Source organism: Abramis brama (genome assembly GCF_963993115.1).
Source record: "Abramis brama genome assembly, chromosome: 20".
Taxonomy (NCBI): Eukaryota; Metazoa; Chordata; class Actinopteri; order Cypriniformes; family Leuciscidae; genus Abramis; species Abramis brama.
Window position 1 is genome coordinate 29,135,330 of NC_139982.1, and position 15,391 is coordinate 29,150,720.

The window sequence follows — 15,391 nt, forward strand, 5'->3', positions numbered from 1 at the left end:
GAGTTTAAAGAAATAAGCAGTTCGGTAGTTTTCTATTTATATATTATTTTGCACTTTAAAGAAACACGCCGGCTTTTTGGGACTTTAGCTTATTCACCGTATCCTATACATCCCATATCCCATACATACCCTTTTCATCTCTGTGCGTGCCGTAACTCTGACGCACCCACCGCTAGCCTAGCTTAGCACAAAGACTGGAGGTAAATGGCTCCAGCTAGCCTACTGCTCGCAATAAGTGACAAAATAATGCCAACATTTACATGTTGTGATTTGTATAGTCACAGCGTGTACAAAAAACAAGGTCACATGAGACACAGCTATCTTCTAACAGTATATACATACTAGAAGCTTTATTCTCAGAAGGCAAAGCACTGCTACTTGGGCGGAGTGATTTGCTAGCAGCACCTGTGAAGCCCTGTGGTGAGGAGCAGAGTTCACTCAGAGTTTTCCTCTAGCAAAATCCCAAACAGTTTTCGTTCAAAAATATAGAATTATAGAAATCGATTTTTGACATTTGTGAATCGATTCAGAATCGTCCCTTTCAGTCCCTGAAAGTAAGTAGTGCATCCAAGTCTCTAACACAAGTGGAGAGCACTCAGCAATCAATGGTAAGAGGTGTATATACAATCAATCAATCAATCAACTTTTATTGACAGACTCAGGGTCCATTAGAAAACAGGGGTAACACACAGGGGTGCGTTTCCCATACAACAACGTCACTCGCTGCTTATCTACCATAGTGCGCTGCATCGTTGAAGAAATCAACTAGCTAGTCACAACTGTTTCTTGAACCCATATTGTCAAAAATTGGTCGTTCAACCACTTTGGCTTAGGATGTCCCGCACATGGTTCAAGGGTGCAAAAACGGTGTTTGGAAAGTGCTGTCAATCTAGGCTTGTTCTTATGTAGGCTATTAGAGCACATGCGCACACTTCAAAAATGATGCTTTATATCTCTTGACAAACTAAAAAACGTAAATGACATTTGTATGTATTCTAAATAAAAGATTGTACTGAATGTCAGCTTGCTTATTTTTGTATTTATGTCGTGCAAAAAAGAAAATAGGCTGCTGCTTGCGAATGTTCGTTGGAACGATGGTTTTGGGAAACACAGACTCGTTGAACTATGCTGATAATGACAGAACTTGTGAACATAGTTGGCTAACAATGTTTTTTGGGAAATGCACCCTTGGTCAGACAAAACCCAACAAACGTGTGAATTGGCCTTTATAATTATGAGTGTATAATTCTGTTTGTTAGCTGAGTGCCTAAGGCAGGGGTGGATTTCTGGTGCCAGTCTTTCCACCACAAGTGCTGTCAGCTGTGTCTTGAGTGATGGTATTGTGTACGTGTGCGTGAGAGTGTTTATGCACAGGCGTAAGGTGACTTGCGGTGGAGGCCTTTGTTCCCTGCTGTCATGCCTTGGCTCCTTTACCCTGAAACTCTGGGGTGTGTTTCCCAAAAGCATCATGAGCCAACTATGTTCACAACTACTTTAGTTATCAGTAGGGGTGCACCGATCCGATATTAGGATCGGATATCGGCCGCGATACTGATAAAATAGCTGGATCGGGGATCGGAAAAAATAACAGATCCACGGGCCGATCCAGGTTTTTTTTTTTTTTTTGTCGTCGCAGCAGAACCTACGTCATTCAGCTTCACGTGTGTCGCATGCTAGAAGCAACATGGAGCGAGCCAGAGGCCGTTTCTCAATACCAAGTACGCAAACTTCGGACTTGCGTCCGTCCTTGGTAGTTCGGACTTGCCAAGTTCGACTTTGGAGAACGAACTCCCGAGGACGAGAGGATGCGAGTCCGGTTATTCTGCAAATGGAACAGCAGCGCTCTTGATCGCGTCACTCAGCTCGCTCTGGCTACTCCGGTCATCTCTTTATGTATATTTTAGCCAACAATAAAACGAAGTATGTTATAAAACACCACTCTGCCTCTTTTCATTTAAAAAAAAAAAAAATTAAACATATTAATGGCCACATAAATGTGGTTCAGGCAAACGCGTACATTGATTATCTTTACTGCATATATTTATAACAACACGAAATATAAAACACAACCCTGCTTCTTTTTGTTTTCATTTTTAAAAATATGAAACATAATGATAATTAAAACTGACATTTAAATTTGCCATTGCTAATTAGGTGAGCATTCACAGGTCATGTTTGTGATGGTGGTGTGACACTGCACTACATTACAATGTTTGGTTATTATTATTTGTATGTGTGATCAAGTTGTTGTTCGACCAACTTTTTATTTTTTTATTCTCAGGTACAGCTGCTATGTTGCATTTTAAATTCCTGTTTGCAGGACTTTGCACTTTATATTTTTACATGTTTACAATTTTTGGAAACTGTCAGATTACTATTGTATGTTTGACCAATACACTGTTTTTTTGTTTCCACTGCTACATTTTTTTTTTTTTTACATTTATTTAAAGAAGTTTGATTATATTCTATTTTCGATTTGAATGCACAATTGTTTTTTAAATAAATAAGAATTCAACACATTACATACATCTGTTATTTTGTCTTAGTTATGTTTAGTTAGTAAAGTCTGGTGCCTTTAGTCTCTTCAAGGAAGGTATAAGGTGGAAGGTATACAGTTTATTATTAATTCAACTATAGTATCGGATCGGTATCGGGTATCGACAGATACACAAAGCCCAGGCATCGGTATCGGTATCGGGACTGAAAAAGTCGGATCGGTGCACCCCTAGTTATCAGCATAGTTCAACGAGTCTGTGTTTCCCGAAACCATAGTTCCAACAAATATTTGCAAACAGCATCGCAAAGTTGTGACGTTGGAACAACACTCTCGACCTGTGGTTAGAAGCATAGTTTCTTGTTTACATGATATTAATCCTTATCTTGAGCCAAATAAGAAAGCTGGGCTGGGTTTCCCGAAACCTTCTAACCCTTACGAAAAAGAAGTTTATTCAAGTGTTCTATTAGTATACTTCTTTTAAACTAAAAATAAGAAAGTATACTTTCAGTCTACTTTTTATGTACTTCTCAGAAATATACTTTATGTACTTCTCAGAAATATACTTCAAATTGCACTTAAAGCAGCACTAGGTAACTTTTCAACCTTCATAATATATTTCCAAGACTCTTGTGATGGTACATCGACTTACAATAGGTTGAATGACACTTCTGCCATAGCCTGACGGGGTCTGTATCGTTTTTAATCGTACTTTTAAACTTCGGGGTTCGGGTAGTAACCCCCGCGCACAAAAAGAACTACAAAATTCGACTGCTTTACGGCATAGGCTACCTCACTTCCCCCACCACGTCCTCACATGCTGTTGGACTTTTAAGTATATTGCTTATTGTATATCACTCGGACAAGCTTTCACTCGTTGGTGTGAGCTAAAAAGCACCTGGGGCCGGTTGCACCAGCTGTGCGTAAGTTATAACTTAGCCTAGTTTTGACGTAAATGGACACTAAGTTACGACTTACGCACTTCTAAATATTTTTGCGTTGCACCATTAAACTTAGTTGAATCGTAACTCTACGTATAAACTAAATATTTACGGCAGCCTCCGATCAGGAGTAACGGATGGAATAAAATATCAGACAGACTGAACTGCATCAATAAGCTCTTCTTTTACCTGACAGACTTCAATTCTTTAGACATATATGATTATGCTGACATTTACACTCGCTTACATTTTAAGAGAGAGAACATTATGTGAAAAGATTACTTTGTTAGCGGCTATCTTTAACACAAACCCATCCTAAACAGCGCGCCGCCGTGCGCATCGGTCCATGTTGTGCATGTCAAATATCAGTCATAATCAATAAACGTAATTTCTTATGCTTTTTGCATCAATATTTATTTATTGATCCTTATTCATTTCATTTCAAATACAGTTTCTGAATGTTATTTACATATAAAAACACTTATGCTATTCATGATCAAGTATCGTATTTAATGGAAACTTATTTTTACCGTTAGTAACGTGAGGCAAAAGAATGAAGGATAAACTGAAATTCACAGCATTTCAACACAACATCTGCTCACGTATTTGAAGGCTGCTATTGGATCATCGAGGCTAAACGTCATATTATGCGACTAACTTACGCATTACTTTACGGAGAGCTTACGACCTACTAGCTATGTTCTGCCTTACGAACAAATGGTGCAACGGAATAAAGTTCAGAGTTAGTTACAAACTAGCTAGTAGTTACTAAGCCTCTAGTGTGGACTTTACGTTCCAATTTAAGAAAGAACTTACGAACGACTGGTGCAACCCTACCCAGGCGTTCTTGTTGATGGATTAGTAACTTAGACATCTTCGGAGGCTAGCTCGATGTTCGATGTCCGACGATTTGAAACGCGTTGTGTTTATTCCCCAATCGAACTTGTGTAACTGTCTGTCACACGTTTTACCGTCCATAGCATTACTTGATACACAAAAATAGGACAAGAATGAGCATCAAACAGAAACAATCCGCTTACGGAATGTTCGAGGCGCGCACATACAATACAGACTGCCGAAAGTTAAACAGGGCGCGCGCAGCTCTTAAAGGTGCCATAGAATGGATTATTTTATTATTTTATAATGTTTCCTGGGGTGCCCTTATAATGTTAGTATGTTTTTTAGATCAAAATTTGTTATAATTTAGAAATAAAAGGCATATTTCCTAGCCTGATTTCATCCATTGATTTGAACACTCTGTTTGAAGGGGCGTGTCTGCTGTGAGACTTCAGTGTAAACGCCCACTGCTGTGATTGGCTGACATGCTTGCATATGAAATATCTGGCATTACATGTAGAGCTATCTGGAAAACTTTTACTATTACAGCTTTTATATGTTTTTACTATTACAGCTATCGGGATTAACGAATCATGAGAAGTTTTTTTTTAAGTATTTAGATCTATTCCCATCACATAAAAGGTTTCAGTGATGAGCACTGAGCAGATGACAGCCTGTTGATCGCGTGAATGAAGATCTTATCACTGCAACGCGATTTACTGATGCATAAACAGTGTTGAACGACTTTGAAAGAAAGATTATCTGTCTGAATTTGAACAATTACACATCAGAAATTCACATAACCCACTGGTTCTCCAGAGGCTCGGATGAAGGAGCAAAAAAATATTTTTGTGTTCATTTGTACAACCAAACACTGAGCAACTGCCATGCTTCGTTCGCTCGTTTGCAAGCCATGATGTCTCTCGAGGAAAAAACAATATCGCGCTGGATCTAGATAACACAATGTAAATTATCGTTAATAAAATCCCTACTTGCCGCTTGCGGGAATATAACGTTAGTTGAAATTGCCCCCTTCGTCCGTTTGAGACGCCGAGAGAAGCCTGGCTGCTTGATATTGTTGTAACAGTCCGTGGTGAAATGGGCAGAGCAACTAAACAACTTCGAATTAAACTGTAGCGGTATCCGATTATAGATAGATAGATTATAGATAGATCTGCCATTTTCCCTATGATCCTCCTCCTGCTTGTTTCTTCACCTGCAGAACTTCTGATGATTCGGCTGTGCAGTTTCGCCTGGCACTGAGCATGGGCTGGCATATGCAAATTTTTAGAGGCGTACATATTAATGATCCCATCGGTTTCGTCACAGTTGGTGTTATGTGGAGATTCGCCCGTTTTTCAGGGGTGTTTTTCAAAAACGAGATTTAAATAAGAAAGAGAAAACTATGGTGTTTGAGACTCACTGTATGTCATGTCCATGTACTGAACTCTTGTTATTTAACTATGCCAAGATAAATTCAATTTCACATTCTATGGCACCTTTAAAGGGGACACAGCTTATTTCCACTTGTTACAGCTTCCATCCGACTGAACAGAGACCGGTATACAGGGGGGAGGGTATCAGGCCGTGAGTGAAGAGACTGCTCTGCGTGAGTGGTATTTACGACAGTAACGTTAAATACAAGTAGTCCACAGCGACTCTAGGGGTCGTTGTTTGACCAAAACGGAATTCCTACCTAGTGTGGCTTTAAGTATAGGCTACTTGACTTATACTGACAGAAAAGTCTAAGTATATTTAGCCTATACTTGTTGATCGAGATATACTTAAAAGTATAATTAAAGGCACAATATGTAACTTTTTTGCTTTAAAAATAGCAAAAATCACTATATCTAATAGATTTGAAAAAAAGCTAGTTTGAAAGTTGTTGGAAACAGTCGGGATAATGTAAGTACACAACTAAAAAAAATATATAATATAGATATGTTATATATTTTTTTTAGTTGTGTACTTACATTATCCCGACTGTTTCCAACAACTTTCAAACCAGGAGAAATTAATTTAATTCGAAGACACGGGACGTTTCTTTATTTCCGTTTTGTCGCAGTCAATGGCGTCATATCCGCGTTGTCCCTGGTTTCCGCTCGTGCTGCCATGGTAACCAGAGTTATGAACCAGAGCCCTCTGATAGTAACCAAGACGACAGACGTGGACCACTGTAGTTCGCAATGTCTATCTGCACGCTGTTGTTGTTTCGTTCAAACATTATGGACCATGGCAAGCAGACTTTGGATAAAAAAGGAGAACTAAAACGAGAATCAATATCAGCGCGGTGTTTTCGAGATGCCTAGAGCTCCCATAGACAGTATATAAACGAGAGCTCCACGTCCGAGACTTCGACCGCTCCTACATGTACTTTATTAAACAGGTGAGCACATTTACATAAAACTAATCAATGTTATATAGTTCAACAATGATAAAATGTCAGAATATGATCTGTATGTTATTCTAATGTTGATCTAGTTTACTGCTAGTCTCATACAGACAGACTAACACATACATTTCAACACATTCAAATGCAGTTTAGTGTGCTAGTGTAATGTTAGACCAAGTGAAACAGTGCTGCGTTACCTCACAAGTTTAATTTGTCTAATAAACTGACCTGTGAGTAGTAATTCTGCGTGTAGTTCGGTATAATGAAATGTCCATATTCCTTTTATATCCGCGGGACTCGCGTGGCGTTTGGAGCTGATAGCTGTCTCTTAGCAATCCCGAACTGCTTCATTTCACAGTCATGATAAAAGCATCGATGTATTCAGTCATCCATAAACATTATTAGATCGGTCGGCTTGACGTTGACGACAAGATCCATAATTCTTAGCAAATGTTGCGTCATCAAACTACGCCTTTGTTATTGTAAATAGGTTAGCGACCCCTAGTGGAGAAAAAATCCCATACTGTACGTTTAAGTATTCTAAGTATTTTTGGCTTGTACTTGTGTTTACTATTTTGATTGAGTAGCTTATTAAATACTTTTTTAAAAACATAATATTACACACCGTCTTATAAACTAACATGTTCAGCTTTATATAGTAACAAAGTTTCGGGTGGAATAGCTTATAGAGTAAATAAAATAAGCATGGAAAATAAGTTTATTCAAGTGTTAGTATACTTCTTTTCAACTAAAAAGAAGAAAGCATACTTTCAGTCTACATTTTACATACTTCTCAAAAATATCAATGGTTTGCATGATTTTCCAGCGCTGTTTTTCCTTCATATTTAACTGAAAATTTTAACTGTAAAAAAATAATAATCTTGCAAATAAGTGTAGTGTGATTGTCAAAACATTTTAGTAACTAAACTGAATTGTATTAGGTTTAGTGACAACATGTTACAATGTTTATATGGTACAATTTCTGGTAAGCTACTTTTTTTATTATTGCTTGAAACAAATTTCAGGATTTCAATTCAGTTCAATTCTTGTGATTTGATTTAATTGACTGATTTGGATAAATATTAAGGTACACAAGATAGGCATTAGTTTTTCTCAAGAAAAAAATCTCACCTAATGCTGTAAACATACAGAGAGCCTTATCAGCTGGTAGTATTATTTAAGGTTAAAAATAACTTTATTTAACAAATTAAATATAATGCGTTTTTTTATTATAATAACAACTTTATTTAATAAGTAAATATAATAAATATGTAATATAGTAGCCTACACATGTTTAGCAAAATACTCTATAGCTCTTTTTTTCTAGCCAACTAACGTGCTATATTATGGTCATCAAATGGCTTTCCTGAGGTAGCCTGAATGTTATGTGACAATTGTTCTCCAGCTGTGTTTTATTGACCCTTTCCGCGGTTGAAAAACACTGATTGATCGATATTATGTATGATGAATATACATTTCGGTAAGTTGTACTGTTTCTTTTAACATATTGTTCATTCGTGTTTATTTACTATTAGCTAGAGATGAGATGTTCACGTGCCGCTAGGGATCTGTCACGTCACATTTACAAACGCCGAACCGGTGTTTATTGTTTGAATTTCGTAATAAAATTGAAAGAATCTGAGAGATGAGGTTTTTTTTTATATCATAAGTAACCTGCTCTGTCTAGTCTGTCGGTCTCCGTGTCCTCTTTGCTTCGCGAGAGCGTGTGAAAAGTGTCAATTGCGCGTGGCAGCTCTGCAGTAACAGTAGAAGGAAACGGTTTAATTTGAAACCAGGAAATTCTACTTTAGAAGTACATTTTCACAAAAAACCGGGACAATTCGTGTCCCGGGAAAGAATATACATTTTCCGGGACTGTCGCTCAAAAAAGAGAACAATCCCTGGAAAACCGGGACGGGTGGCAACGCTAGGTGTTGGACTCGATCTACTCCACCTGTGTTTTGATCATCGTTCTGGATCTGATCAAGGCGTAGTCTGACAAAAATGTGATTTTCTCAACTATTTTCTCAACATTTTAACAAAATGTTGCCTTTCTTTATGAAACTTACTGACATTCAAGTGTTGATAAAAAAGGATGCATGAAGCTAATAAAATGTTTTTAAAATGAAAATAGAGTTAAAGGTATAATTTTTCAAGTATAAAAAATAACATTTGAACATAGTAGTGTACTGTAGGCCTACTGCAACTGCAAAAATTGTATATAAATAGTAAACTATAAGTATAATGTTAAGTTCACTTAAAGAAAACTTGTAGAATAAAACTGCTTAACTAGTAGTTTACTGAGAGTACACTAAAAGAGTAAAAATAATATATAAATGGTAAACTACAAGTATGATGTTAAGTTCACTTAAAGAATACTACTAGTTTAGTAGTTTTATACTACAAGTTTTCTTTAAGTGAACTTAACATCATACTTATAGTTTACCATTTATATATTATTTTTACTCTTTTAGTGTACTCTAAGTAAACTTGTAGTATAAAACTACTAAACTAGTAGTTTACTGAGAGTACACTAAAAGAGTAAAAATAATAGGCTATATAAATGGTAAACTATAAGCATGATGTTAAGTTCACTTAAAGAAAACTTGTAGTATAAAACTACTAAACTAGTAGTTTACTGAGAGTACATTAAAAGAAAACTAGTTGTGCACTTAGTTTACTACTGTTACGCTTATAGTACACTTAAACATATACTTTTATATACTTCAAGTGGGCCAATTTAGTCCCAAGCGGTATTACAATAGTACACTTACAAGTTTACTACTAGTACATATTGACATTAGTATACTTACTACATAAAGTATACTTAAAAATATACTTGAACATTACTCAAGTATACTTCATAAAATGAACTTGAAGTATACTTTTTTTTTTCCGTAAGGGTAGCGCTACGTCGTTCTTAAGTTGCACCTTAAGCTGTACCTTAAGCTTAAGCTGTACCTATACGTTTCCCAAAACGTTCTTAGTTAAGTATACCTTCTGTAAGTCATACGTTCGGAAGGTTGGTCTGGACCACTCTTAGCTTTACCTTATCACTGTTGCAGGTCTATTTGAAAATAATTCTAAAGTTTTAATACACCCAGACAGTGTTCAATTAGGCTAATTCAAGTGTTTTCATGCAAAGAATAAAATTGTCATTACACTGATTGTTGTTAGAATTTTAATTACATTATTATATATAATAAAATTTTATAAATTTATTTTAATTAAAGAGCGCTTTTAAAGGCCAGTGAAAGCATATGCTACTGTCAGTTAAGTTCTGTTTGGACGCTAATATTGTTTATCATGGGCTCGTCCGGTATTTTAAACATAAGTTGGGGTTAGTTGGTTATTTTAGTGCCGTCTGAATCCATAATATCAGTGTTTTTTTTCACCCAACCCACGTAAAAATCCCTGGCCAAATTAGTACCTACTGTTTTTTGACAAACAGGTCGTGTGGTAATTTGCCTTCTGAATCCACATCTCTGCGTTTTCAAGAAGAGATTCAAAATCCACTGTTTAAACCCTTTTTGATCACTGCCAAGCACCGTACGTGATGTACACTTTTATTACTGAAATGCTTGAAAGTATTTACAAGAACAATATTTCATAGCAGCTCCACCTCAGCGAACAAAAATGGGAAAGAGAAGAAAGCACATAAAAAATTAAAATGATTATTATGGCAGCAATATATGATACAATTTTAAAATATGTAGGCAATGCTATTATAGGCTATTATAGTTTGGATTATTTTTTATAATATCCCATGAGTCATAGTAAATGCAATTTCAACAATTTCTAAAGTGCTTATTTTATAAAGAACACCGCTTTCTCACATAAACAGCCTCTGCACGAGAGAATAATTGATTCTCGAGCAATCGATATCAACCAATTCAGCAGCATCGCCACGGACAGCGCCGGGTAACGTCGCACGTAAGAAGGGATATCTTAAGCGGCTTCCTAGGTATAGTTCGGGGAACACACCTAGAAATGGTATACCTTCAGTTAAGTTATACCTTAAGAGTCTTCGTAGCGTGCTAAGAGACAACGTTATTGGGAAACAGCCCTGATCAAATAAATAAAAAATCTTTTATTTAGAATACATACAAATTTACAATTTCATTTACGTCTTTTAGTTTGTCAAGAGATTTAAAGCGGCATTTATGAAGAGTATGCATGTTTGAAAAATTTGGAAATTTGACTGGTGCAGACATTTGGCAACTACTGCCGACTCACCCAGATCGCAAATCTGGGCAAAAATCTGAGCAAAAGTCATGTAGTGTTTTCCAGCCTGACATATCGATGTTCTACTTGTCACATGTCTTCACGTGATGCGAATTCTCAGTTCAGAGTTCACCATACTTGAACTTGCATGCAGCAAAATACAACATTTTTGATGAGCTATGAGATTCAAACATAACTAACTAAACTATCACAGCTCCTGAATTATATTTGTTATTTCTAAGGTGAAATAGATACAGTGTTCATGTTAACCACACAAATCAAGCACAAAAGAACGACACCGGTTTTGAGCGATTTAGATGAAATGGGGTGGAGACGTCACATTTTACTTCAGCTTTCGAATTAGCGGCAATTCGGGGTGGCAATTGCTTGAATGGTGGGTTCATTATTATCTTACACAACAAAACAGTACAAAAACAAACTGAAAACATAGAACTTTTATAAACAAAGCGAATAAGACAGCTTTATTAACAAAACAAATAAGCAAGGCAGCCTCATTCTTGTGGTGTGCTTGAATATTAAGGTGTGTGTATATTAGAATTGCTGCCACCTTTATCAAGCAAAGTTTACAGATTTCCTCAATGTTTGCAGGTTCCCTATTATCATTTGGTTTAAATCCAAAATATTGCCAATATAGGTGCTTTTACATTTCACTTTGAATTTTATATTGTGTAAAACAAATCTAAAATAAACTCAAATTCGCATTTATACATTCAATAATAATTCTACATTTCATTAAGGCATTCTCTGTGGTTTGAATTAATTCTAGGCCAAAACATTTTGCTTTTGGGGAACACAGATTGGTCTAATAGAGAGACCAACATGAACAAAGACCCAAGAGTCAAAGTTGAATTGAAAGAAAGATATTTTACTTAGTGTTCATTCACCACAATTTCAAAGACAATCATCTGAGACAGGTTACAGTAATGGAGCAAACTTGTAGCAAGTCATTATGCATATGCAAAATCAAGACAAGACGTCATATTTACATATCTCTGATGTCAAAATGATAAGAATGTAATAAAAACGTCTCCCTCATTAAACGTGATTTTATAATGGCTGATTTTATATATCATTTTTATTCAAATTAATAGAAGTGTAAGATAAGACCCTCTCATTGCCCCTTTAGTTTTGGAATGTCTGATCATCAGTCTTTTATCATGGCATCAGTAATGGTGGCATCTTCCTCCAGGTCCACAGTGATTTTCTTGCCAACCAGTTTGAAGATGTTCTCTGGTCTCATGCCGTGCGGTTCGGACACTTTCACTGTCAGCATGTCGAGAGTTAATGTCTCACCCTTCTTCAGTGGTTTCCGGGCCACCACTGACTTACCCAACTGCAAGAAAGAACATAACCATTGATTGAATGACTTTTGATCATTTTTTGGTTTTATAATCTGTCAGAATGAGCGTTTTATCTGACCTTGCTGTGACAGGAAGCCTCACAGGGCAGCATCTGTTTGACCGGCGAACCCATTGCCATCTCAACCGTCCTGATGGCTTTCACCAGCTCCGCCAGCTCCGCCGGCTCCAGTGATGCTGCGTGGTCACTGCCTTTCCAGCTCTTATCCAGGGTCACATGACGCTCTAGGACCTTTGCCCCGAGTGCCACAGCAGCCACAGACACATGGATGCCCGCCTCATGTCCAGAGTAGCCGATGGGAATGTCCGGAAACTCCTTCTGGAACTCCTGCGTAGGAAAAAGGAAACCGAAAGATTCTAAGCGAAACCAAAACTACTCAGCTAAAAATGCCTTCATAAACAATCATTTTATGAAGATGCGAGTGATTGTGTCTTACAGGGATCAGGCTGAGGTTGACGTGCTCTATTGGCAGCGGATAAGCGCTGGTACACTGCAGGAACGTGAAATTGGGATTGTGCTGCTTGACGGTTTGGTAAACACAGCGCATGGTCTCCATAGACTGCATTCCACTAGAAATCACCATGGGACGACCTACACAAATACACCAAAACATCAGCTTCAAGACATGGCTGCTTCTGGGAGAAAATCAGGTCAAAGTTTTAGTCGTCATCACATTACACACATGCCAAATTGAACATGAAACTCCAGAAAATCCACACCAGGATTTCTAGGTTTCATTGGCTCTGCTCTCTGGCCAATCAGCACTGTCAATACCTAATTTCTCAATGCTCCAGAATAACTGACTTCAAGTGCACAAGAGCAGCTTCTCAGATTCAGTGTCACTGTCTGAAATTTTATGTAAGTAGAGTAACATTGTGACCTTGGCAGTGAATCTGACAAACCTCCGTCAAAGGAGAACAAGTTTTCTGGTGCTTCTGCTTCTGGACTTTTCATTTGAAATGTGTGTCAACGTAAGTGAGTTTTACCTTTTTTGGCGGTTTTCTCCAGGTAAGGGATATTGTTGGTGTCAGCTGAGGCAACTTTAAAAAACGGCACATTGATTTCATGAAGAAATTCTACAGCCATCTGATTGAGGTAGGAAGAGGAAAAGTTATGAAATGCCTTTCAATCTACTGGGTTTAATATGCACATTTTCTTTTGATATATATAATAAACATTGAGACCCTCTTTCATCTGTTCACCTCATCCATCCCTGATGCAGTAAAGAAGATGCCAACTTCACTGGCGAACTGTTGCAGCTCTCTGTACTGCTGGTGACTGAACTCCAGATGGTGTTTATGAGCCCCGTAGGTCGGGCCCCAGGCGTGAGGGGACGTATAGAGACGCTCCAGAGCGAGCTTGGTGAATCTGTGTTCGATCTCGCTCTTTTGAAACTTGGCACAATCAGCTCCACAGTCCTGTGTGGAGTTAAAGTAGGAAGCAGAAGTGGGTTTGGTTGACAACAAAAATGACTTTTACCATATAAGAAATCTAAAAGTTAATTTAATATGATACAATGTGTGAGTTTTAGCTCAGGAGCTGTATTATAGAAACGTCCCCTCTTAATTATTGTCCTGATATTTGAAAAATATATATTTCCGGAGTGAAATTACCATGGTTACTAAAGAGATAGGATTCGAAGTTTGGGCCGGTTAACACAGAACATGTTTTTGCAGTTAAAAACGCTGCAAATGGTCAAACGCATCCATCTAGCATGTGTTTAAATTGAAAAACAAAGGGAAAGTAGCTCAGTAGAATGGAAAAACGTGTTCTGTGTGAACGGCCCTCAGGACGTTTCTCTATACCATTTCCAGGTCATTTCTTCTGTTTAGAAAAAAATCTGGTAACAAAATACAGGAGGAAAAATCATTAATAAAGAAAAAAAAAAGTTTAAAAAATCCCCCTATTTTTTTTATTTTTTTTCATATGCAAACTGTGGTTTTGGGGGTTAATATCTATATATCTCACTGTTTTTCTCCCATGAAAAGAACTGACATCAACACGGTATCAAACTTCATATCTGATAAAGCTGTACTTTACCTTTGCCATTCGGATCATTTTTTTGGCGATTTCTAAGTCTCCCTGATGGTTCTGTCCAATCTCAGCGATGATAAAACAGGGGTTGGAGCCCCCGATTTTTCTTCCGGGACAAAGTTCAAACTCCGCAGACATTTTATAAACTAATTGTTTAACAGATTTATGATTAAGAGGCTGGAGATGTGATCACTAGCGTTCTGGCATCAAGCAAAGGGGCCGGAGAGAAGGGCACACTGCCATTTAAAGAAAAGAGCTCCACCCTAACCATTGCCAACTCCCACCCACAAAACGCATATCTCAAATCATACTTTTGATTTGGAGGTTGATGACCTGTGTTTGCAGGTGTAAGACTGGAGAAACTGGAAGAACTGGAAGAGGGGGCTACTCTCTGAGAAAACAAAGGAAATTAACATTTTTTATAATGTCAGGTTCGCATCTTCTCTCTTTATTCCAGAGCATTTGATGTTTCTCATTTATTATCTTTGAACTGATTATGAAATTGGCATGGTACATTTACCTGACATAATAAATTGTTACATTTGATTTTATTCTGATTGACTCTGAAATTGTTTTCCCAAGTATATTAAATGGATTTGTATGTTACTGCAAGTTTAGTGACTAATATTTGGCACTAATTCAAGTGTGCGTGTTTTGCAAAGACTAGAAGTGAATTTCCGTTTAGGGCAGCAAAAGTGCTGCTTGACCAGCCTAAATCTGAGTGTGTCTTACCTCTGTTTTAATTTAATGTTATTTTAGATAAGTGTACGTAGGAAACCACGGCATGGCCAATCCAAAGCTATTATAAGACAAATAAAGTTGGTTGACGTAAATCTGTAGTAGTGTCCATACCTCTACTGAAGTAAACGTTACTTTACTTTTATTTCAAGTATGCAATCACGGGGGCTATACCAAAGTATCTTTGATTGTGTAAGCGTGATTGCGACCGATCTCAGGTATAGCAATTAGCTCTGTTTGGTGACCGAAGCTGGCAAGGTTGTGATCGTGAGACCCACGTTAAACAAGGCGTGAGGACCTCTGAGCGACATAGCTTCCTAATATGAACAGGTAAAATATAAGTAAAGAGTT

The 15,391-nt window shown here is 37.4% G+C and overlaps 1 protein-coding gene across 1 annotated transcript; it reads right to left on the minus strand.

The window, feature by feature from the left end:
• Positions 1–11,755: 11,755 nt before the first annotated feature.
• Positions 11,756–14,522, minus strand: LOC311071137 (N-acetylneuraminate-9-phosphate synthase-like). Its single transcript, XM_084095359.1, has 6 exons — positions 14,309–14,522; positions 13,471–13,686; positions 13,255–13,354; positions 12,705–12,859; positions 12,329–12,595; positions 11,756–12,242 (listed from the first exon to the last, which is right to left on the minus strand). The coding sequence occupies exons 1-6, from the start codon at positions 14,438–14,440 to the stop codon at positions 12,054–12,056; spliced, it is 1,059 nt and encodes a 352-aa protein (XP_083951485.1). The 5' UTR covers positions 14,441–14,522; the 3' UTR covers positions 11,756–12,053.
• Positions 14,523–15,391: the final 869 nt, after the last annotated feature.